Below are 26,682 nucleotides of genomic sequence, written 5' to 3'. Positions count from 1 at the left end.
GTAAAGAATTAATAATCTCTTAGGTGGAATGTAGATTCTGATAAACGGTACATTACTCCTTAACCGGTTTTTCATTTCGCAAAAGTATTGCATTATATAAAGTATGTGGAAGAATTTCTAATTGTCTCGTTCCGTACATTAACAATTTCTCTCCGTGGAATCTCAATCGCGTCAAAGTCTCCCGTTAAATTGCGCAATCATTTCCTGAGAATAATTTTATTGATATTTTCGAATTAATAGAATTAAGAGATGTTTATTATCCTAAAATTCAGTTTTAATTTACTTATCGCTGATAAAAAAATATTAATGCGGACCGGTATGTACAAAATGACATGCAGGTTCACATTTTCACACTGTAAATTATGAGATATGCAGTGAGGGAATATATTAATTTTTCATTCTTTTTCTGTTGCGTATAATATTGTGAGTGCACGCATAATACATATTACATTATGTGCACATACATATTACTATCGTAATGCTAATGTAAGACGTTTGTTATAAATGCAGCGAAAATGTATGCACAGATTATGCTTATCCAAGACACAATGTAATTAGATCACGATGAAATGATAAAAACAGTGAGATTTAAATACCATTATACATTTATAAATATATTATCTATATTCCTTACATCATTAGAAAGACTCGTGAGAAAAAGCAATCTGTACATTTCACTATTCGGATATCACTTCCGGATATCGATGCATCTATTTGCCCGATATCATTCGCGTTTTTTATGTTTGCGGTCGACAACGAGATATTGGCGGTACACGGAGGGAAAATGCAAGGGAGAATGCCAGGGAGAGAGAGAGAGAGAGAGAGAGAGAGAGAGAGAGAGAGAGGGAGATATAGAATGACAAAAATACGTCGATAAAACTCAGGTGAACGACGAATGGTGAATGTACGGTACGTCGCGTCGTACCGTTTTGGTGGCACAGTCGTTAACCCTCTCTCTTTGCGTGACTCAGTGCCGGCTTAAAGCGATTGCCCTGAACCAATATGCCAGTGACATAAATAACATTGGAAAAAATATTGGCTATTTTTATATAAATTTAAAGAAACATGGGAGACGTTTAAATTTTGTCGTAGTATTTTTTAAAAACAGATTGTTTTAAATTGAGATTTCTTTAACAAAAATCTCGAAAAGGTTATTTGTTACAATTGTCACAATTTCGACTTTTTAAGAATATGGTAAAAATATCTAGATAATTAAGTATTAAAATTGATTTATTATTAAATTTTATGTTTAAATTTATCCAAAGGATATGGTTCATTATCCGTTTGTATTTTCCAACTTTAGCTCGCAGAAAGTCTTTCATATTTAATAAGTAGTTGTTCGGAAATACTGCTAAACTTTTCGTTACCACGTTAATATTTTCGTGCGGAGGAAATAACTCCAAACGAACCGACCGAATAACTCCGAATAACCTGACATTAAGTTTATATCGTTCGAGAAGTTAACAAGTACCATAAATACCTATCGAAGAAAGTGGAAACTGGAGCTAGAACCAGAGAGAACGTTATATCCTTTTTAAAAAATAGTCTCACTTAAGTACGGCTATTTATTCCCAGGGGAACCTTCTATCTCTTGCAAACGATACTCTACAGTATCTCCCTAAATCATTGCTGAACACATTTGTCATGAGATACGAGTGCGTCTTTTAATCAGTTTGCAAGTACTAAGCGACATTCTACAATATATTGCTCCAATCTTGCAGCACAGGCACCAACAATCTCTTGTTCCTGATCAGTCGCAGAGTTAGACCGTCTCCCCGAGGGCCTGCAAGGATACATCAGCGTACAAAAGCGTCAGGCATCGCTCACCGGCACGCCACCAGCAAATAGCTACGGGTCTGAACTGGTCTCATGGCCGAAGGCCTTTCAACTCGGCTCGTACTCGTCGTACAGTCTCTCGCAAGGTGTGGTTCTTGGTGCCGTCGACGGAAGTATGCCGCCGCGGGATCAACAAGTGCCGCGCGAGATCCACGTCCGGGAAGCGATCGAGCTGGCGCGCCGCTAGTCGTTCTCGATCCACCGTTGAGGAATCGCGCGATTAAAGGCGCAGACTTTCCCGGTGAGTGCGCGTATCGGAGCCGCGATTATCGAGCTCTCGATCGCGCTTCAGTTGGAGAACGCAGTTCAAGTTCGCTCGGCCGCACGGACGCCGCTGAGGACGACGCCGTCCGATCGATCGGTATCGTCGACGACCAAACGTGGGTCAAACGCGTGGTTGCACGACGCGCTACCGCCTGAATCCTCTCTCAGCCTGAATTTGAGGGTTAAGAATTGGTGCACACGTGTCATCGTATTGTCAGTGCCGCGCACGTGACCCCGCGAATTTGTTTGGCGCGCGTTCATCTTGGTGAGCAGCAGCGGGATTCACTGCCTGACGGACATGAAGATCAGTGAGTGCTTGCATTTTTTATAGATATAGTAATTATAGAGATATAGTTTTATAGTAATTATAGGGATGCATGCAGATGCAACTCTATAATTAGCAGATACCGTAAATCCTGATGGTGGTACCTGGATTTTTATATACAATCCTGTTAAAAAAATGATTGGAATGTTATTACGTGGCAATGATTCTGATTCTCGAGGCGCATAATGTTGGAATAGTGTTTGTGGGATTGTTTGTATGATTGAGAATGATTGAGAAAGATTAGAAGCAATGATGCGAGGATTCTCAGCTTGGCGTGTAAAATCGAGGAATAGACAAATATGTGTCTGTGTTATTTTGTAACACAGACTTCGCTATTATTATTTAATACTTAGTTGGAATACTATTTTTGCTGAGAACAGCAAAAAGGTTGATGTCTATAAAATTGCGCGTTACCAACAAACACTTTTTCAGCGGTCTAATATGCTCGGTATTTATTTGAAAGAAACAAGCAATTGGTAACCGGTTGACGCATAAATCTGTTTTTCTTCAATCGACAGGCAACCAACTAGAATGAAGGTGCTAATTATCTCATATCATCTGTCTTTTTTAATATTTTATACAAATGGATGATGGTACCGTAGATAGATGTTACCATCTAAGGGTTACACATGAGGGTTCTAAATCTAAAAATTAAATAATATTGTTGGAAACTATCTTTTCTAAATTTAATTTAATTTAATTTTTCCTTGCACTTTATCAAGATTTGGTATAAAAAATATAATTATTTTTTTGTATATGCATGATAATTAAGAGAAAATTAATAAGAAAATTAAAAAGATGATTGCTTGGTGCATTTTTCTAAACGATCGAATAATCGGAAGTGTCTTATAATATACTTCGTCCAAAATGATTAAATTACGCATATGAAATCAATATCGGTAATTTATTCCCATTATATGTCACGAAATTATCGAAGAAACCGTAAAATAGAGGTCATAAAAATTATCTTTTGACTGCTTATTAAAAATTTTAAGTGTTATGCTGAATAATTTGTTTTCATCACGTATTGCTCGATAAATAAATTTAAGTGTCAACCTCGTGAAACCTCTTCCTCCTCCGGTTACATGGAAGTCTACATAATTAATGTGACGTTTCATACGAAATTCTTGACCTTATCTGTTCCTGTAACACAGTGTAAATAATTAGTACATTATATATTATGTACGTTATTGTAAATGACTGTATGTTATTGCACAAATTATTTCTCGCATTATTCAGAATCATCATCAGCATTGCCGCTTTGAACATTATACATATTTCTTAGAGTAAACTGGAAATGGAAAGATGACCTGTGCATATGAAAATACGTAGATATAGATAGGAAACTTAAAACTCATAGGATAACACTATACAAAAAGCTCGTAAGAGATATTCATAAAAAATTCAGCTGCTGCTTCCTGTTCGTTTCAGAATTTTGAGTATAAACGTGACGATGATCCAAATCTCTTTGCCGCTATACAAAGATTAATCTTCTACACCATTCGCGTAGAGATCCGTAGTATACTATCATCTACATTTTATTCATATTTCATGTTATATGCATTTACACCCACACATGTAAATTAGATACAAACACACATTAGAAACTATATAAACATTAAAATATCACTTGAGATTATTAATATATTCTATTCTGACGTTTTATTTGTTAGCAAATTAGTATTAAAAAATTAGTATTAAGAACATTGAAATAAAACGTACATAAATTTTGTGTTATTTTTTATAGATAAAATAAATGTGAGAGAATTTACTAGCTTTTCTATAATCCAAGTTGTGTGTCGTGACCGGTGAGAACGTGATCCTTCTCATCGATAAGCAAGAGAATCGAATAGAGATCCGTTGGATCCGCTGGATCCTTTCAAGATCCCTTCGATCGCTCTAGGGCTGATTGCTCCGACGTCGATTAACTTTAATCGCGGGGCAATTGTCTCTCTGTCTTCTCCTATATAAAGAGATGGAATCACGGAAGAGACGAAGAGACGATTGAATTACGGTTAAAGATTATCGACTTTGAAGAAATGTCTGTTAAAATTCTCTTGCACATGCGCGAACGATTAAATGATTAAAATTAATACTGACTGATTCTGAAATAAATGACATAAATTATTTTATATATATATATATATATATATATATAAACGATTTTTTATTATTGCTACTTTTTTGCCAGCTTATAAAGATGATTCGGTTTTGTTAATATTATTTTTCTCAGTTGTGTTTCTCAAAATAATTAAATTAAAAAAGAAGGACGCTTTATTTGCAAAGAGTCTAAACAATCATATTTTTGCAAAGTAGAAATTATGTGTATGTACATACTATAAACTTCCTCACAAATTTCAAATATATTTTTGAAAAATAAAATTCGAAATGGCTTGGAGAAGTGAGATCTTTAGTTCTGCAAGTTGTGTGCAATACACACACCACAATATGAGACTTTACAGATCGGTATCGCAGCACATCTATATATCTGTATATCGGTATACTTAGCACATCTGTGTCCAACCTTGGTCACAGGTTGCCCTAATTGGTTGACTCAATCTGTGCATAAGACAACACGAAACAATCGCAAGATCGATGCGTTGCGGAGACCACTATCCTCGTTAAGGAGAAGACCGTTAAGAATAATCGCGGCGGCGATGAATGGTGTTTCCCTGAATTCTTGCTCGACGGGCTTCTGGCTTTACGTAACCGATAAAATAATTTGCGGTTCGGTACGCTGACGCGAGAGTAATGCTCAACGTGGAAATTCTAGGACAACAGCATGGAACGTAACCATAGTGATGCGTTCACCAAACAGAGAGAGAGAGAGAGGGAGAGACGAGAGAGAGAAACGGGACACGATACTTCGTTCGTCTGATGGCATTCGGAGCGGTAGAAACCAACACGTCGTACGAATACAATTATTCATTCTAAGACGCGTGTCGTGAATATCTATAGTTACATTGAGTGCGATATAGTACATTTAGGTCGCAGTAAGAGTTACGTTAGAAACGTCACACACTTTATCATGGTCTGCGGGTGCTCATTACATACATATAAAAAAGAATTATCATAGAAAAAAAAACAAGATAAGGAGGAAGTAAGAAAAAGTAAGGAAGAATAAGATGAAGAACTAAAAGCATAATTTATTTTTTCTCTTAGCTGTAACGTATAAATTTTGCTGCAAGCATCATGCTGCAAACCTGGGACCACGAGATTCCATGTATATGTTTCCATATATATTTCTAAAACATTTTATGCTACGCTAATTTAATGTTTCTTGTGCAACGCAATGGATCATTTCTTTAAAAGTGTGTCGCGTGTCATTAAATTGTGATACCACAATTAAATTAAGAGGCGCATCAGGGCGTATCCGGGCGCACCTTTAACTACTGTGCCTGTATAATTGCGTTAATTAAATATCTTATTGTCGTTCAGTTCATCATGTAATTTGCGATCACCTCTAGTTTTACTGATGTATATCTTTGTTATAATATCGCATTTATGGAATAATTGCTTTTTTAACACTAAACCTACCCACAATTTATATATACTTATTCCTATCGAATATTATCAATATGTGTAGGCGACAAAAAAGAATGATTGCTGTCAGGTTCTGAAGAAAATGACCATTGAAATTTCTGTTTATGAATTTCTGCCGAATGCAGCATTTTTAATCAAAAATTTTAAAACGGTCATTTGACCGGCGTGATAGATTTAGTGTTAAATGTAGTAATATAGTCGTATCTATCCGTATCTACAGTCGTATCTACAGTATGTCTATTTCCTAATTTCGTAATTTCGACAATGTCGCTATCGTTATATGTGGTTACGCAGATAAAACGTATCAAAAAATAACTACGCAACAACACGTAACGATAACGATATTGTCGTTAAAAGTTAGGGAATCGACATCCAGCAGCATTAGATTCAAACAAATCAGTAATAACTTGCTGAACAAACTAAATGCTCGATCGACACATGCGAAAATGCATCGTGCGAAGATTACGTTGCACAAGAAGAGCGAATACTAAGAATACGCTACTAAGGAAATTGCGTTGGATCGTTGCCAAGGGAAATATCGAGTATCTCTCTCGCTGTAAATGCACACGTAACTGCAGCGAAAGTAGTAAGAACGAGTAAAATTCGACAAACAAGAAATATCGATAACGTTCGACCAAGTTACGGAATTGCCATTTCGTAAATTTGGTAATCGAGATACTTGAGTTAGACACTCGGTACACTGTCATCGTAATTAGTTTCCATTTCGTTAGTAAATCAAGTTAGCTTTCCACGTTAAATACAGGCGCTCGTAGAGGTTTCTGTAAACGAGGTACATCGTAGGTACCAATGATTAAGAAATAACTGAATTTGTTTTGCGACAGCACACTTTTAGCACATTAAAGACTATAACAAATTAATATTACATAGACTACATAATTTTGAAATAAAACAGAACTTTTAATTAGTAATATTCTTTTTTTATAATAAACATTTAATTTAATTAGAAATATTCTTATAATAAATAAAAATACGTATGAAATAAATAGGAAACGTAGGAAACCAAATGTGGAATGCCAAATCATTTTTTAAACCTGAGTGTGCTGCGCGGCATGAATGAATCTGCAAGATGCCGATTACTCATATTTTACGTACAATAGTCATCGATCCGACGTTTCTAGTCTCGTGTACATTGTAATGGGAATTTCCTAGATACTCGGCAAAAGGACCGCAAAGGAGGAAAGTCCACCTGCGACCTCACTGGATTCGCGCTTGTAACGTGAACTCCGTGTATGTGTGTATGACGAGATGCCTCGGATGAGTCACACAGGCGTTGTAAGCTGCAAAAATAAAGCCTTGTGCTCGTTCCCTCCTGCACAATGGAATAATGAATACGCGATAATGCTAGACACGCATGTGATTACCGCCGATCTGTCGCATAACGCAAACACAGTTCCGATGAGCGGATTTTTAACCGCGGTGTCGTTACGGTTTTTGCGGCCACAAACAAAGGAAATAGGAGAGACCGTCCTGGTTTCCCGGCTTATGCACGTGCAACTACAGTTGCAAATACGTATGCCTCGACCGATAGGTTCACACGTACGCGAGCGCTGCAGCCGCAGCGGCTTGCAAATTGTAGGCACCGTCCGAGAGAAATTTCGAGTGCATCTGCAATATTGATCTTGCAGACGGTATCGACGGACTCGCCTCAGCTCGCCTCCATGGCTGTTGCACATAATCGCGTACTTTGCGGATACATTCTCCGACTTTCAATTGGTTTTACAGCTGTGTAGAATTATACATGTCGTTATTCTATCTTTATTCTTCGCGTGAATACAAAATTTAAATATAAAAGTCGAAAGTAAAGGGTGGAGATCAACATGAGAACAATTTCGGTTGTACTTCACTTCGTATTTATAATAATAAACTCATTATTACGTCATTAATTAATTAATTAATTATTCCTATTTTAAAGCAGAGCTTTAATTTTATAATAAATTTATAATAATAATATTTAAATTTAAATTGTGCGCGAGAGAGCTTCTTCTTGCGAAGACGTGCTGTACTCATTATCTCACTACCTTAAAACGATTGCGTGCTGCAATATGTATACCTACTACGTTATTACGTAACCCCATCTTGCTACTCTAATTAACCACAATTCTTTTCAATTCTTGAGAAGAATCTTCATCTTGATTTCTCAGCTATTATTGGTTTCAATTGTCGTTGAGAAGTCGGCGCTAGATTTCTGCAATGATTATCTACAAGTTACCTTTCCACAAGGCAATCCTTCGACTTTTTATGGTAGAGTTACTCTATTATACATTGCGCGCGACCTAATTCTAATCGGCGAACTTGAGACATGTGTGTGCGTGTGTTGTGGCTTGCACGTGCAAAGTGCAAAGCGAGCGGTTAACAACCGCGAGTGTGATCGACCTTGTCTCGAATATCCACGTTGATTTCGCAATTGCGGGCACTCGTGGAAATTGCGCGAAAAACCGCGCATTTTATTGCTGACTAAGCTACCACTTTACTTCCTAGTGAGATATGATCTTGCAGAATTATACGAGAAATATTTCTCAGTTAGTAACGCTTCCGGAGTTGATGTAATATGCTAAAAAAAGTATCGGAATGGTTCAATGGATTTCATATGGGTACATATAAATATCAATCGAACTTTCGATATAGTATATGATATATATTTCGATATATTTTTCGATATATCTCGACACTACAGAGTCTTTTCAATTTTGTCTCATTTCACTTATTCCCGCATACTTTTGTTTCTTTTACTACACCTTCCTTATGTCTTCTTTTTAATTTGCTTTAGACGGTAAGTTTGTGCAAGATTGCATCTTTCTGCTTTTAAGGAATGTAATTCAGAACTGTAACTCGAGATTTAACATCAAATACGTGACGCAAAGTGGTGATTTAAAGATATTTCTGATCTAAAGATTTCTGAATGAACGGAGACATCCTAGATGAGAGAAAAAACATTGCAGTAAACGTCGCCGTTGCTGTTTGGCATTTCAATGGCGAGTGTCAGTGGGCGTTACATAACAGTAGACATGAGAAGTACATTTCAGTAACGGTGGGGCATTCAGGAATGCGCTAGAGCTGAGAAACTGGTTAAGGAGCTAAACTCCCGATGGGTGAAAGTCAGCTTCTTTCAAGCGTGGGCTGTGCACGAGCTAGCGAGCTCGTTCCTTGCAGTCATTCATTCTCTGCGCCTCGCTTGGCTGCTCATTAACGTCTCGATGGCGACTTTTGTTATCTCGATCCAATTAAATGTTCTACATTATCGAACAATTAGCACCACTCTGTAATATATCACAAAAAATTATTGACGATTATCAGTAATTTATCGCTCCGTACTTTATCTGATTTGCTCTATCGTTACAATTGCGTGTATCGGGGCTACTCCATATGCAGTTTTGAACTTTGTGCACAGAAATTGATCGTATCTTTTATATACGATTAAGTGACAAGTGACTAAAAGCTAGGGTACTTCAGGGTACCTGCGATCTTTGAACAGCGATACTATTAGTATTGAATCATTTGTTTGGATACATATTATATTCAATCATTTTTAAGAATGTTTCTAATTATGAAACACGTATTCTCTTGTTTTGTGTTTTTCATTCTTTTATTTTATTTTATTTTTTCCAAATTTTCAATTATCTTGTTATCTGATAATTACGTAGCATGCATTTTACATTTTCCAGCTAAATTTCGTTAAAATAAATTGTAGGAGTGAAATGGGGCAATAAGAGTATTATTGAGTGATTTTTCATTTAAAACGTTGAAATTCTATTATAAAAAAGCAATATAATAAACGGAGCGAAAAACATGTTTCATTTTTTTAAGTTAACAAAAGGTTAACAAAGTTTTAAAATTCTCGGGTAAATGTACTTAAGATAGATATATCTGAGTATATAGGACATTATGTTAGGATATCTAAATGCGTTCAGCAATAATGTGACTTTAGAGTATTTCTCCATACTGTTATATAATTTACTATTTTATGAAATATTTAATGTGAAAACGCTGTATATTGATTGCTCAAATACTTCATAATTTCACAAGGAAAGATATATATATTCCAAAGGTATATATTCCAGGAAAACTAAATAAGAATTTTTCTCAGGAATATACAAGTATCTATAATTTATTTATGTACTTAACTTATTCATTTAATTAAATGTATTAAAACGAGCTTTTATACTTTATATTATATTAAAATGTCATCTCTTTTTGTATAATTACTGCGAATAAATGCATATGCATTTATTTGTTAACAAAATTACAGATGAAGGCTGTCATGGCCTACATTATTGATATGAAAGTTATTATGGATACATTGTGTAACTACAAAACGAACATTATTAAAAAAGAAAATTAAAAAGTATTTTATCTTTCAGTCCTAGTTATACAACACATTTCAGTCCCCTTTTTAAATACTCTCTTTTGCATAAAGAACAATTTTACTTTTGCGTTATATGATATAATTTCTAAAACGATTTTGTAATAATGACGATATTATAGCAATTATATAAATAATAGCGAAATTAATGATTATTGATATATACACATATGTATGTGTAACATAGATATATATTAAGAAGACAGTGTTTAAGAGTCCATTGATTGGATATTGTCATTGCTTGATGATTAATCATTTTATAAAATTATATGACATAAATAAAACATCTTCATGATTTCTGCGTGGTCGTGTTCAATTACTGATGCAAATGTGACTAATTGAAATTGAAATTTGCTGCAACATTGTATACATGATTATACGCGAATATCGGGAATAAGACGCACGTTATGGATAAGCGACAGAATGTTGCTGGCAGATGTACATTTCTGTTTACGTCATACCGGATAAATTCATCGATGTGAGCAGTCGATTAAATAGTCGCATTGCCTGCATCGCGTTTAAACAAGTGTGTCGCCCTATTCAGGCATTTTTCCGATTATTTCCCGCGAGAGAATCCAGGCAATTGTTAAATATTACAACTTGCGCCGCGCTGTGCCGGAGCAGGAAATCTAATATCTTATACCGAGACCAATTAGAGACAGTTAAATCTAATAATGCAAGAACTGATGCAGCGAAACTTAATTTATCTCAACATGAACGATATGAATGTTATCGCGCACGACATGAATGTTACACAGTAATTTCAAACATTTTTATAAATCTCAAATAATTTATAAAAAGCGTTCTGACAACTCGATATTATTTTGAACGACAGACGCATTGATTGATGCGAAATCAATTTTTTATTAGAGAACAAGAACGTTGTTGTACGAGATGGCATGCATATCAACGCCAATCATTGAAATATGTATTATAATCGTTTGATTGTCTATTTCTGTTATATTATAGAAATGCCTAGGACGTTGCTGCTCCTGATCATCGGCTTATTAGCGAAGGTTCTGGGATTACCTAATGGAGCACCACCGGAGGCATGTTACGATTTAATGCCGCGTCATTCTAGCGGCTCCCTCCAGTCATCGTATCCACCTTATCAGGTACTACCCGCACCTGGACAAGGCAGGGTTCGACTGACTCTCGGGAGTCCTCAAGGTCTCCCATACGAAGGCTTCATGATCATCGCAAAGGACATTAACACTGGCGAGAACGTGGGAGATTTCGCGAATCTGCCCGATTCCGCAAGGTACCTGGAGTGCACGCAGGGCACAAAGGTATATTTTCTGTAAAATTATAAAATAGTATTTTAAATTTCTCTCGACGGAATGCTTTCGTAATAATTTTCGTTACCTGTAATAATCAATGAGATTTTATTACATTTTTCCACCCAGAGAGGAGATGTTTAATTTTCATCCAAAAAAGGAAGATTACATTGCAATTAAAATATACTTGTCAGTTTCTGTCCAAATTTCAGTAATATAATTTCTTTGAATTTAAGACACATTTTTTAAAATAATTAAAGAAGAAAATAAAATTATCGTGGTGTTGAATTCTTGGAGAAATCATTGTGAAATTATCGCTTTTAGCTCTAGAACTTTGCTTGTGCAATTTTACGATACATTTCATGCGTGTAATACATTGTAATGCACTATAAGTACTCGGTTTTTATGCAACGGACATTTTCCTTGTTATTCGTTTCAAGGTCAAGATTGAGTCATTAATCAAGTATGTACATTTTCTTATCTAAAGAAGCTTCCTCCTGTTTCTTGTGTCTAGAATGGCGTGACTCACACGAACACCCAGAAGAAGCACAATCTTGTATTCGATTGGCAAGCTCCGATCGATTACGAGGGGACCATTATCTTCAAGTAAGTATTGTTGTGTAACGATAATGATTCCTTACGAGCATCATATAAGGATCATGATTCTTGCTTATTCCAGCTGCATAACATCTGGATTCGCATTGACGCGAATTCTGAATTAATTCTGCCGACAAAAATTTCTTTATTATAACGTCATACGTACAAAAAGCAATATATTATTATAGAAATCTGTATATAAAAGTGAATTATATTATATAGATATATTTAAAAAATTTATATTTACTCAGGTAAAGAGAAAGAGAGTTTATACGGCGTATATTCGTTTTACTTCGTCGAGAAATTTTTTATACTAAAATTAACATCACATAATTTTACATAAATTATGGGTAAAATTCCGCGTGACGCTTTTCCTGATTTATCTCACTTTTAGCTTACTTTGTTGATTGATATTTATGAACGTAATAGATTATTCATCACGGTTGTATCATTTCCAGATATCCTTCCTTCCTTCCTGGATATCAAGGAAGAACGTGTAAGGTTGCTTATTATTCGCGGAAGTTCGTGAGATCGCGGAGTTGTAGTGCGTTTGTAAAATTTAGAGCGGGAGACGTCTGAAAACGGCTAATTGTTAAGTCACAATTCCTGTGATCTTCGCCGCTTCGCACGCGTAGGAACTTGACGTATCACATTTATGAATCACGATTCGGTATTACCATGTACGTACGGGACTGCGATGCGTGTTTGAAATTCAACGCGCTCGTGCGGACGTAACGGTGTGAGAAACGCGCGAAACATTCCTCATAAACTTTCCTCGTAATAATCGATGCAGAGTTACTAATGCATGTTTAATAACATTGCGCATCTGTGCCTCCCGCTGAAACTTCGTTACTTATTTCGAAAAGTTGGAATTTTATTCCGATTTTACAGCTCCATTTGGGAGTTGCTTGTTCCCTTTGTGCCTCGATATTTCCCCGCAATCGACATCAACGAGAAAGCGATAAAGGAGATTTACAAGAAAATAGTGTTAATATTGTATGTTTAGTGTTACGGTTATCTTAAGATGTTGAGAAGCATATATGGATATTGTGTTTTTATTGTTAACAAAATACCAAGACAAGAGTATTAAAACAGTAAAATAAAGTTTATATAAAAATAAATGTTTATATAAAAAATAAGTCGATTAAAGTAATTGATAGGAATTAGTTTTGTAATTTTATGTTGTAATATTAACGTTACATTCCTAATTGCAAAACTCAGAAATTGACTTTAGGATTGTTTCTTCTATCTTTTTTCTATCTTCTGCTATCTTTACCAATCCATTTCAATTCTCGCAAGAGATAATGAGAAATAAGAAAAAATGAATTTCTCACTAAAATATAATATAATGAAATACTTATTAAGATATATTATGTGAGATGTGAGTTTCACATTAAGCATTTAGTATATGTATTCTACCGCTATATCAAAAATAAAACGACATAAATAACAGAAACACAGATGTTCAAAAATTAATTTTGAAGAGTTCGATATTATAAAAATAAAACTGTTTTTTAGTTTTAAATAAATTAATATAAATAAATTTGAATATTCCGGTTGGTAATTCTCAATATTCTAATAAATCTTTAATATTAAATGAAATTGTCTATCAAATCATGTGTTGCATGGTATAACATTTATTAACAGCGAAAACACATGTTCATATAAAATTCTCAGCATCTTAAGATAACCGCAACACTAAAATGTTATATACACGAGTATGTATAACACATGATTTGATAGATAATTTCATTTAATATCAAAGATTTTAGAATATTGAGAATCACTAATCGGAATATTCAATTTTTTTTCAAATTTTATAGTAAACTAAAAAACAGTTTTATTTTTATAATATCATAAGCATAAAAATATGTATGTACATGCCAGATAATATAAGTACAATTTGAGTGTAATTTATCAAATTACCATTCTAATTTCCACTTTGTATGTCTCACGTCACATTAGCATCCCAAACTGACTGTGGACCATTTTGCTTGAATTCTGATTCCCTGTGCGCCGCACACTGATCGTTGACCTCTGATTGTTTCTTTGGCAGTTCCACCTTCGCTCAGGATTACAGCACGTACTGGGTCGGCGTGGAATCAGCTAAAGTCGCCGTTTCCAAGCGATCCATCGACGTATTAGCCACACCCCCGCCCGTTATTACTTTCAGGACCACCACGCCGCCCTTCTACAGACCTACCGTCGATTATGCGGTAAGTATTAGATTTCCCATGGTCGTCGCCATTATGTGGTAAACGTGCATGATATTGCAGCATGTGTTAAATGATGTAAGCGGCTTGTAAGTCCCAATAGGTGCGGCTTTGCGAGTGCTGCTCGTGGGATGCACGCAAGCTGACGCGAGTACAAATGGTACATGCTAATCGTGTTTGTAGAATCTGATCAGCTTGCTGTAGATTCTACATCCCAAGACAACTTAAATTTGAATCCTTTCGGATGCATACGTAAGATTGCTTCGTAATGCTTTGAGCATATGGCACAGCGATTTTGAAAAATTCAGTCTACCTTTTGAAGAAACGTATCAATGCTGCCGTACTCCCGGTAAAAGTCGTAGTCGAATCACACGACATTCAAAGCCAATTGGCTTTTCGTTCTGCCCGTTCTCGTCCTTCCGACGACTCAATCCAATGTTTTTCCGAGACGGACTGTAATATCTTGAGAAATGCTCAAGGGAATACTGAACAGCCTGGATTCGCCGAAAAACGTAAAATTGTGCTTCTATCAACGAACGATTGCGTGATGTGGAAACTCTGTGTTCGTCATCCTTCGTATAATATGACTCATTAAATTTTCCCTGGCAGATAATGCCTTACTTTCAATGAATCGTTCGGTTATATTTCACTCGCGTGAATTAAAACGGATCCTGGATTAAAATGCATATTTCAATTCTCGTTTACACATGGATGGATTGTAACAATGCACTAATTAATGAAAATTGTCAGACCCAAGCATGTATATTCATGAAATAAATAAGCAATTACACCCATCGTCATTATTGAACGAGAATTGAAATGGCGCACTCATAAATCTCCATTTTGCAGCTTTGCGGAATTCAAATTTAATTTAAATTCACTTATATTCTTGTTAAACATCTACATCCTAATGAATACCACTTATAACGTAAAATGGATTATCTGTGGATAAATTACGGTGTGCTTTAAAACGCAAATGCCATTAAATAATATATTTCGAATTATTTTCTATATAGAGAGTATTTGCGGGGAAATTGTCTTAATTGTTAACTTTGGAAATTCAATTGATAATACATATGCTGTGTGAGAAGAGGCTACTTATAGTATACCATTTTCTAATTAGCCTATTGGCAAAAATGTTTAAAATATTTTATATATTATATAAAATATTTTAATAAAATATTATATGAATTTCATTTCACAAAATTATCAGCCAACTATTCTATTATTTTATTTTACAGAAAAAAAGAGATATTTACTCTTAAGGGGTTAGACCAGTGTGATCGACCGAAAAAAATAGGTAATATTTAAACGTGAATTGTCGGAGAAATAGAAAAGCTAGAGACTTGCGGTTTGGCACTTTACTTAAGGGGTTACATACCTCCATAGCGGCGAAAAATTGATATGTTTGGGGAATTTGTTTAGGGGGTATATCTGAAATAATAAAGTAAAATATGAATTGCATATGATTTACTGGTCCTTTAAGTGTAAAAAAATAATTAATAATAAATTTTTGAATATTAATAAAATGAAGTTTTGTGGCATTAATTGGACCACTGCTAAAAAAATGTCCCCTCAGAGTCGACATGATATCTTCTTGTAACATTGATGGATCTGACAAATGCAAGAAATTTCTTATAAAGTAATGTTGTAGTTATAGTTTATCGAGCCAGATTTTTTAATTTCAAAAAAATAAACAATTTATGCCATGTCAAAGTTGAACTTCATGTTTTTATGAAAAATTTCGGTCTTTAATTGTTTATAAAAATTGTATTAAACAAAATTGCAAAAAAATGGCTCAATAGACTATAGACAAAACGATTACGAAGATTTGAGAACAAAAAATTTTAAAAAATATTGAAAACTCTTCGAGTTATCGTGCCGACCGTGTCAAAAAAACTGGTTTCGAGAAAAACGCGTTTAAAGTTTGAGAAGTAAAAATCGTGTAAATATTAATTTTTGTAGTGAGCTTAATCTCCCATTCCAATTTCATATTGCGTGCCTTCCTTCTCGATAATTTTTATATTTTGTACAGTTTTCTGTAATCTGTGGGCTGTTCGAGTTTCTTTGCGGTAGCCTGCGCCGCACGCAGCAGCTGCGCGCCGCGGCCCGTCTCCTGACGCGCGGTCATATTTATTGTTATATCTTCGTTACGGATTGGAATTTTTCACTAATTCTTTTTTTATTATATTTTTAAAAGTATAAAGAATGAAAATCAGTAATAAAAAAAATCGATTGTTTAAAAATTCTGGAGGTAGTAACCCCCTTAAGTACATCATAAAGGTATGAAATGTGCAAAATAAAAAAAAATATTAGTTGGAATATTGTTTATTAACATATTAAGAAAAGTTGATTTTTTAAAACATAAGTAATCGGTGTCGACGATTCCGCCATATTGGATGGTCTGGAATAAAAGAAAAAATAATATTATTAAAGTATATTGTATTCTCTAAGCATTGACCGAGGATTTTTGCAATATCATTGTTAGTTTGCAAAATATTAATAAATGAATTAACAAGTTTGGTGCAAAAACACGAACCAAAAATTCAAAAATTTTTTTCCAGTCAACTTTCAAAAATTTTTGAATTTTTGGTTCGTGTTTTTGCACCAAACTTGTTAATTCATTTATTAATATTTTGCAAACTAACAATGATATTGCAAAAATCCTCGGTCAATGCTTAGAGAATACAATATACTTTAATAATATTATTTTTTCTTTTATTCCAGACCATCCAATATGGCGGAATCGTCGACACCGATTACTTATGTTTTAAAAAATCAACTTTTCTTAATATGTTAATAAACAATATTCCAACTAATATTTTTTTTTATTTTGCACATTTCATACCTTTATGATGTACTTAAGTAAAGTGCCAAACCACAAGTCTCTAGCTTTTCTATTTCTCCGACAATTCACGTTTAAATATTACCTATTTTTTTCGGTCGATCACACTGGTCTAACCCCTTAAGAGTTTTATATATACACATATACATAATTATTTCCTTTAAATTCTGTTGTTTAGAAATTTAAACTGTTAGAATGTATCTGTGTTGCCATTTTTATCATTTGCGTGAATCCAGAAATTTCAAAAGTTTTTACTAATATAGAAAAAATATTTTGAATTCTTTGTATCGTGAAACGTGCGCGCAGCACGGTTGGTGCTATGGTAGAAAGTAAAAAATTCGCGATGCGCATAGAGAGGCGTATATAGCGGCGCGTGACGCGCGAATGCATGAATTATGTATTTTTACGTACGTATGTATATGCAAGGGCCTTAACCGAGTACAAACGCGTAACATGCGATCGCAACCAGCATTCTGGAATTTATGCTTTATATACATACTTTCACCGTTCACTTCCGCGGCTGTTCGCGATACCATGTCGCGGATTTTTCACGGCCATATTTTCATCTTTAGTGAATTTCATCTTTATCGCACTCGGTGGTAAATAAGTGGAACACTGAAAAAGATCATTAGACATGCCCGATAAGGCAAAGGGTTGTTCCGCTGACGGATTAGGGCGATACGAGTATCTTGCGTAACGCTTAGCGCCATGTTCTTCAAATTCTTCTAGGAGATTGTGTTAATTCTGTCTCTTTTGCATTACAGCTATTATCAGTGTTTCTTTGTAACGATCAATACGTTTGAATACTTGTTAAAAATTTCTATATAAAAACATTTCTAGCTGTTACTAATTTGTGTCATACATTCTCTGCATTCTCTGTATTCTGAAAATTCATATTTTAATCAATTATAATTAATCATTTATAATCAATCATAAATATTCACAGATATTCATAGCTACAGCTTTCAGACATAAATCATAACAGTAATAATATAATATTGTTAGCATTTTGTAGACCAGTACAGATCCTGATCAAGTCTATCGATTATTTCTATAAATTAATAAATTTTCTTTTACATTATGCGAGGACTTCGCGACGAATTTTGAATGTAGTCGCAGAACGAAAAGGCATTTGCCAAGAATGAATTGCTTTTCAATTTGGTTAAACAATACCGTGCAACAGATTCATTGAATAATTACATCCTGGCGAGTGGGTGAGTGGCCTTTCCTTGAAAACAGCGGCCGATCGGCACGCGATAAAAAGCGTAAAAGTACACCAAAGAGCGGTAATGGCGAGCGAGGCCGCTGAAGCGTGAACGCACGATTTCGCGGAGCGTATCTCTATAAGTTGAAGGCTGGTCGTCAAACTTCTCTTTCTCCTGCCGCAGATTCTCTTCTCGTTCGGTTGTGAGCTACATTCCTCTGAATTGTTGCGTGCAATTTGCTCCGCAAGGCCTCCCTTATTTGAATTTCTTGCCGATTCATACACATTCCGGGTCCACTATAGAAGCAATAGCAAATATTTATTCAGATAACACCGTTTATTTAGATGTTAAATATGTCTTCAGATACCGCGGGCTGAGATTACTTTGTGATTATATATACTCTTGTTATCAGGAACATGTACAACAGCTGTCTGTTTCATGTCATATCTTAATCGTATTGTCATGTATACTTATGTCAGTACATCTGCATATCTGCACATCTATACATCAAACCAACTTTTTTATGATTATTAATTATTTAAAAGGACAATGATGGAAAGCTTTTGAGTCTGACTTTACTATTTTTTTGTACAGGTTTATGTCCTATTAAAATTTATATCTTTTCGTTACTCTTGTTTTTTTTGTATGTCTATGGTGAAACTATCTCAGAGTGCATCATGATTTCTCTGCTTCTCTGTTTATTTAATCTAGATTTTATGAGGGAAAACGTCTTCCCTCCGGATATTGAAATCAGAGACTACCTGGTAATTTGATAATACGTAAGCAACTCCCAAGCATCTCGTTGAGACAACAATATCGATATCTAAAACCTGTCGCGTTTTACTCGTTCACACCTGTCGTGATATCTTGATTTTCGGACAAAACGGAAAGGGTGTTGCGCAACCCTCGCTACCGTGCCGTTCCGCGCGAGATGATATCTCGCGGATGGCACCCCGCTGTAAATTCTCGCTTCATCCCCAGGTGTGTGTTCTTATTGCAGACGAAGAATGAGGAGGATCCGTTTTACGCGGGCTGCCACACCACCAAGAACTGCTTCGGCGCGCCCGCGGGTTGCATAAAAACCAAGGACTGCATCGCCGTGGTGGCCGTGATTGTGCGGGGCGACCAGTATATTTTCGAGATGCAGGCGCGGAGGAACGCCAAATACGTCGCTGTCGGTCTATCGGACGACAAGAATATGGTAATTGCATGCAAGACACGTTCAAGTAGCTCGCGCGCCCAACTTTTTCTCAGATCCTCGCGCAATTTAAGCGAAGACTCGCACAATCCCGCGAAAGTATTTTATCAAGCGCATGAAAGTACTTCTCTGCACTTCCTGGTGGACTTTGAAGTCTTTATCATCTTAGCTTCTGGAATTATATTGCATGTATCTTTCTCCAAATTCATTTTGTTTCTTAGAAAAAATTGCTAAGTTTTTTAAAAATGTCATATTTTATTATTCTTGAGATTTGAATCGCGAGATGATATCAGCACGTAATAAGTTGTTTCGAATAATTTGGTGATTTCAAAGTAGATTGTATTTCAGTCTTTAATTATCCGGAAGTGCAAACTCAGAAAATTGTAGATTCCCGAATTTTATTGTTACGTATACTTATTATTTAAGTAGCGTTATTGATTGCTTGATATCTATTTAACAATTAGTAATTGCCGAAGCTACTGCAACGTTTACTTTAATCACATTCGCAATGCACGAGATTAACGATTAAGCTATAATATGCAAAACGATGCGCAGGGTGACGATAGCGTAGTCGAATGCACAAACGAGGGCGACGAAATTGCGTTACACATGTCTTGGAATACTGGAAAGCGAAATACGCGTCATGCGACGGTGAGTATCGTTTACTGTGCTACACTGCCTTCCGACTAGAGACGCATCTTTGTACTAATTAATTTGCCCTCGTGCTCGGGCAACGAGTTCGGCCCATTAAATCCCAATTATTACGCTCGCTGTAGTTGGCAAACTCGCTCCCGTTACGGTAACGCAATAGATCTTTAAGATCTTCTACAAATAATTACGAAGTTCATATAAGAAATATTTTTGCCATGTGCTACAAGTACATCTTGTCACTTGGAACAAGCATATTTTGCCACGTGGTATATGTTATACTTGTTTAACATTTAACGTTACTATCTGATTATTACATCAATTTTATTTCATCGAATTTAATTGATTTATAAATTGATTTTTTTATACAAGATGCAAGAAAACTTTTATTATCTTTTAATTAGATATAAACGTAAAAGCTCCTCGCAAATTACGTTTTAGGAGATAGAATAAACATAATAAAGTCTTCGTTTTTAATTGATATAAAATATTTCAAGAAAATTCCAATATACTTGCTGAAATATTTAATATTAAAATGTCAATAAAATTCTTGGTAAAAATTAATCGCGTACTGATACAAGGATACGCTTGCAGTTGCACATTTTATTTTGTATTCCGCGCATTACACTGAATTTGCTTCCGAGATTTGTGCCTAACAAGCATCGACCTCGCTCTATTCGCGATTTCGCCCGTAGCCGGAAGGAGCGGTTCAGCTGGAGTCCGGCACGACCAAAGATGACGTGATTCACTGCAGATTTCGACGAGACAAGCTTACTGTTGTTCATGGACGTACATATGACCTTGTCAACACTCCGTACCATCTCCTCGTAGTTGCCGGCACAGATCTGAGAAGTACGTACCAAGCCAAATATACATATATCTGCGTCATCGGAGCATCCAAGCGCCACGTACTATCGATTTGTAAAAATAAATCTACTTTTCACTTACGATGGTAATATTTACATTTTTACAATTCGGCTAATGCCAGATGGCCCAACGCTCTGCTCTGCACATTAAAAAAAATAAAGATAGAAGAAAATCTCGACGCAACTTCGTGGGCAGTGGGCGAAGTTCGCTTCTCGTATGTTTCCGCGGAGAGCCAAGCATGCAAAAACTTTACAACTTTCTCGCTTGGTGTTGCGATAACTGCAAATTTGATAACTTCCTTCTGTTTTTGCCGTAGCCGCGGGCGGAAAACGTGTGAATAAAATGCGATAGATCGAATTCCGATAGATTGTTTTTCAGAATTTTTCTCAGCACACGATAACTGTAGAGAATTAATTAAAAATAACATCACTACAACTATCTGAAACGTACGGGAAGTTGACTTTCTCCTTTTGTGCGGACGGCTGAAAACAACTTAATCGCAATTGCTTTTCTGTGTTTTTTTTAGGAAATGGCGTTGACTTTCACGATCTCGTCTATCTCGGGACCAGCAGCTCGAAAAGACTTTCCGATGTTGGCGAGTGGACTGCAGCAAGCGATATACTGATTCGCCTCCATGGCGCACTTATGTTGGCGTCGTGGATCGGCACAGCCTCCATCGGGATGCTACTCGCGAGATATTACAGGCAGACGTGGGTCAACTCCCAGCTATGTGGGAAGGATCACTGGTTCGCTGTAAGTATGCAATTTCCCCGACAGTCGCGTGGATGTTTTACTTGACACGTCACGTTCCACGTTCTCTTGAAATTATACGTGAGCGTGTTGAACCGCAACCGGCCGGCGCAGAATGAATCACCCAATTTACCTCTTTAGCTCCCAGTTCTTGATTACGGGAAACTAGTACGTCCATTAATTCCATGATGATTTGAGAGGGAATAGAACTGATCGTTATTTTCAATGAACAAGTGCTTTCCACGTTCCCATTTTGCAAAAGAGTTCAATCTGTTTTTAGTCATAATAAAGCGTTGTAAACGTTAATAAATTGTAGCAATACGCTGTAGCAATTGTATTCGAACATTTGCGTGATTCCGATGCTATAATACTATTATTTTATAATAACGCTTTTGCTGGAATGGCTTCAGTTTTAAAATGTACATGTATTATAATATTGTATATTCTGTTTGATATCGGTTTATATGCTTTCAAAATTATTCAGTCGTTTCTATGTTTTTATCAAATACAAATCATATTGGGAATATAAAATAAATATATGATTATTTTTATTTGTTTTTCCAATTGTTTTAAGAAGTTTGCTCTATATTATTATCACGTAAGAATTTATGATAATATTGATATTAATTTCTTCACATCATTATTATGTGCTTGTATAAATAATAATGATAATATAGAATCAAATAAAAAGAATTAAAAAATTGCAATAATAAAATTCTCAATATATCAAATTACAAACAATATAAGTTATCTTATTTTCGTATAATTATATAGCATTAGGGACTTGTTTCTTAGATTAGTCAAATATCCCGTTACTGTTAGAGAAATATTAGAACTCGCGTTAATTTCTCGACGTTTAAAGTACACATCATTAACGCTCAAATCGTGCAAAAGGAAAGCGGCTTCAATCGTCGCCTTTCTCGCGCGCCTTTCGCTATAATGAAATGCTATCAATTTTCCTGCCAAGTGGCACAGGTTCTTCATGGTGCTCACCTGGTCGATGACGATCGCAGCCTTCGTGATAATATTCGTAGAATTGGGCACGTGGAGTTCCGAGACGATACACGCTTCCGTTGGCTTGGCCACCACGATTCTATGCTTTATTCAACCCTTCATGGCGGCTATGAGGCCACATCCTGGCGCACCGCGAAGAGCTCTCTTTAATTGGGCTCACTGGTTCGTCGGCAATGTGGCAAAAATATGCGCCTGTAAGTATCTAATTATATAAATCAATTTCATCAAATAAATCGAAATAAATTAACAAATTTCGTAAACCGTCAAATATTGCATGAATATTGCCTTGATTTATCGATATTTATCTTAATTTTAGTATTAATTTTAATTTGACGTGACTTAAAATTGTTGTGGTAAATTACATGACTTTTTACATGTCAAAACATTCTTCTTAAAAAAAGAACAATTATCAATAACAATTATCAATATACGGATGTGGCATATAGATTAAGCGTTTCTACAAAATTCTTTCCAGTAATCGCACTTTTCTTCGCTGTGCGACTGAACAAGGCTAAACTCCCGGATTGGGTCGACTGGATTCTTACCGCATACGTAGTGTTCCACGTTCTAACTCACCTTATTCTCACAGTAAGAATTTATTATTTGCTAAATCTGTGCACTAAGTTCTGGAAATCTCAAGAAGTTTGCGAGGAATTGCGAGGAAATCCGATTGAACAGTTTTATTAATGTAAAATCGTAATCGTTTGATCTTTTCGCTGTTTTTAAATGGATTAAAACTATTAAACTTTACATTTTCTTAACTTATCTATGTTATTTTTTAACTGATTAATTTTCTTTGTGCAAAGTGGCAAATTATGAGTTTTATATAATAATTATATAACAAAATAAAAAATGCGAGCCTTACATTTAATGGTGCTTTAATTGCGTTTGTCGAAATGAATTGTTTAATATTTAATTATCTTATTCGACTGTAGTTATGTTTTTGATATTTTTGTCAACTTGTGTTGCAGTTCCTTGGATGTGCATCTGACAGACAAGTCAGTCAAAGAGTGAATTCATTCCCGATGAAAGACATGCATTCTCGCGGATCAATGGTGCATCCAGATGCAAGACGAGACGCTCCCGTAAGATTTTCTAAAATAAGAGTGACGTGATCGAGCAATCCTTTAACTCACGTCGATTCGCCTTGGAAAGTTAATAAGGCTGACAATAAGACCTAGATAAAAGAAAGGAATGTTATTGTCAACGTGTACTATTCTTTAATCTCTAAGTTTTTAAGAGAAGCAAGTTTTATGTGTTGAAAGACGATTGCTCGATCATTATATGTCAATACATATATACATATACTAATATTTTATATTTTTTAAAAAGATGAACATTTTTTTTATACATGGTATTGATTAGTAGCTATTATTTGTAATATTCTTGAAATGATGCAAGCTATAGAAATATTTTCGTTTAAAGTTTGTTCAATTTAAAGGAAGATATCGAGACGTGACATTTTTTTTCAAATGAAAAAAGTATAAAAAGAGACCTTAAGAGAAATTTCTATTAAGAAAATTTTCCTTGTGTTACAAGCATGTGTACACAATAATTTGCACAAGTAAATTACTTCCTGATATTATGCATCGGTGTTGGAAAATCAGTATCGCTCTGGAAAATAATCCGATGCACAAACAAATATCAGTGCGCAAACATGGTCTCATTGAATATTTTCCCGACAGCATTCCGGCATGCGGAAGTTCATTTTCGGTGTGTACTTTGTGGTTATCGTCATGTTCGCCGCAGCCCTCATAGTGATCACCGTGTTGGCACCTATCGAGGAAACGTGGGCCACCTTCACCAACACTATCTCGAATTACTGAGGCCGCTAATCAACGCGCCCTGGAAATATTTATCACCACCACGATACTCGCACGGAAGATTTCGCCTGTGGATGGATAGTGTTGCAGTTCTCAGCGACGATATAATCCTGACGCGACTTTCTGTATGCAAATTAACACGAGGAGCGCGTAAATTTCTGTTCGTGTAAAGGTGCAAATTGTGCACGAAGACGTACTACAGACTACTGCGGTGCTGACAATAGTTTCTACTCTTTCCAGATCTCTGAGAGGTTCGTTATCCATACTCCCATTTTAATTATATTTCGTGATTAAAAAGAGATTTCTGCGTAACATATCTTTTACTCGGAAGACATTATGTCTAAGATTTGCATACTTCATTATTACTGTTATTAAAGAAATGTTTTGGGATTACTTTTTTTTACTTACGGAATATCTATCGATATTCTGTCCAAGATATTCAGCTAGCGACGTAAGCATTTGGCTAATTTTTATAGTAATAATCCTCGACATATACCATATGTCGATGGTAATAATCGATTTCATATCCGAAAGAGGTTTAAACAAAAGTGGCTCCATTTTTTTAGTCAAAATATTGATAGAAATGTGTTTTTGAAAATTATTTAATTATAGGTTTAGTAAAAAAATTTTAGAAATTGTTATTAAATTTGATTTGTTCTTGGCAATATCGTACGATGTAATCTTGATCGAATATACACGTATACAATACAGTAATTCTTTCGTAAGAAATTATAATTATAATTAACAGGCTTATGAGATTAAAAAGCAAAATCTTAAAAGACGTTGAAAGCCTAAAACGTCTTTTAGAATCGTGTATAAAATGCAAAAACGTAAAAATACGTAATACTTGTGTGTGCAATAAAATCTTTTCGTTAAGTATAAGGTAGGTGAATCCTTTGATATTTAATGTTAACTACCTTCAGCGGTGGAAACAATCGATATTATTATACGTAATTATATAATTAACATCACATTTTTGCGACTGATGTATTGACTGCTGTCCGTATAACTGTTGCAATATTTACATATATTTAATATTCTTATTTTTGCATTTACAATGAAGTCGACTTGCCTCAGTATAATAACATAATCTTCATTAATCCGCGATTACATCCGATGAAAATGAAACAAAAGCGAAGACAAGGTACCCCCGTTTTCGTAAAATATCTCATCATATTTCCAGTCGATGTATATTATATCGAGGTACATGAAAGAAGAACGGAAACTATTCTTTTGAAGATTTAATAGGTAATAAGATTACAGTACGTTTTATATGTGCTATTTAAGTTCTAGATAAATTAATATTAATTATTAAGGAATGAGAATAATCGATTTCATTAATCTTCTTTCATATAGATATATCTTCCGTTAGATCCTTAAATTTTTTCTTTACTGGCCGTTATTGTCGATATTTGTTTCAAAACTTATTTATATTTTATTTTAATTTCTAATATGAATTTAGTCTTTACATGTTTCTTTTTTTAAGGAGAGTTGGCGGAAGATCGATGAAATCGTAAGAATTTTCGCAAGTTCAAGATTTGTATTAAATACAATAGCAGCTGTATCCCGAAGTTTCGCTGATTTCTTATGTGCAGACGGTGCTTTTCTACTTACATAATACTTATTTATAATAAAGTCTACAGTATTAGCTTTTGCAAGTGCTTTTCTTATTTTACCTTAATACATACCTTTGTACAGTCGTCCTGACCGATTGCTACCTGCGCTGCCAATAATGGCGCACAACGTAACGTTGTTAGCCGTATTGATTGTTAATAAATATATATATATACGTACATATACATACATACACGTATACGGACTTCGGATCTGTCAATAGCTATAAGATGGATTAGCCAGACAAGTTCACTATCGGAAATAAATTGATAGAACGCCAAT

At 35.2% G+C, this 26,682-nt stretch overlaps 1 protein-coding gene and 1 long non-coding RNA gene across 3 annotated transcripts; one reads left to right on the top strand and one right to left on the bottom strand.

The window, feature by feature from the left end:
- Positions 1-1,892: 1,892 nt before the first annotated feature.
- On the top strand, positions 1,893-26,444 carry LOC105287864 (putative ferric-chelate reductase 1 homolog). 2 transcript variants are annotated; one of them, XR_003406903.1, is made up of 13 exons: positions 1,990-2,408; positions 11,319-11,638; positions 12,141-12,232; positions 14,280-14,439; positions 19,487-19,687; positions 20,240-20,335; positions 21,028-21,184; positions 21,726-21,952; positions 22,917-23,157; positions 23,439-23,551; positions 23,935-24,048; positions 24,649-26,034; positions 26,273-26,444. XR_003406903.1 is itself a non-coding variant. In XM_011353695.3 (12 exons), exons 1-12 carry the CDS (start codon positions 2,399-2,401, stop codon positions 24,787-24,789), a joined length of 1,872 nt encoding a protein of 623 aa, XP_011351997.2. In that variant the 5' UTR covers positions 1,893-2,398; the 3' UTR covers positions 24,790-26,444. The 2 variants fall into 2 exon arrangements, 1 of the variants encoding a protein (XP_011351997.2); XM_011353695.3 differs by having other exon boundaries at positions 1,893-2,408; positions 24,649-26,444.
- Positions 3,110-6,886, bottom strand: LOC109611556. The gene is made up of 2 exons (XR_002193978.2): positions 4,763-6,886; positions 3,110-4,530 (listed from the first exon to the last, which is right to left on the bottom strand). It is a non-coding gene; the product is annotated as an uncharacterized LOC109611556 (long non-coding RNA).
- Positions 26,445-26,682: the final 238 nt, after the last annotated feature.

The sequence above is a fragment of the Ooceraea biroi genome, chromosome 8 (genome assembly GCF_003672135.1).
Source record: "Ooceraea biroi isolate clonal line C1 chromosome 8, Obir_v5.4, whole genome shotgun sequence".
Taxonomy (NCBI): Eukaryota; Metazoa; Arthropoda; class Insecta; order Hymenoptera; family Formicidae; genus Ooceraea; species Ooceraea biroi.
This window is presented reverse-complemented; position numbering and strand designations above follow the sequence as displayed.

Excerpts from the sequence above, each read along its gene's own strand:
- LOC105287864 (XM_011353695.3), top strand. Across the intron at positions 20,336-21,027 it reads GAAATACGCGTCATGCGACG|CCGGAAGGAGCGGTTCAGCT; the intron begins GTGAGTATCGTT and ends TTTCGCCCGTAG. Across the intron at positions 21,185-21,725 it reads TGCCGGCACAGATCTGAGAA|GAAATGGCGTTGACTTTCAC; the intron begins GTACGTACCAAG and ends TGTTTTTTTTAG.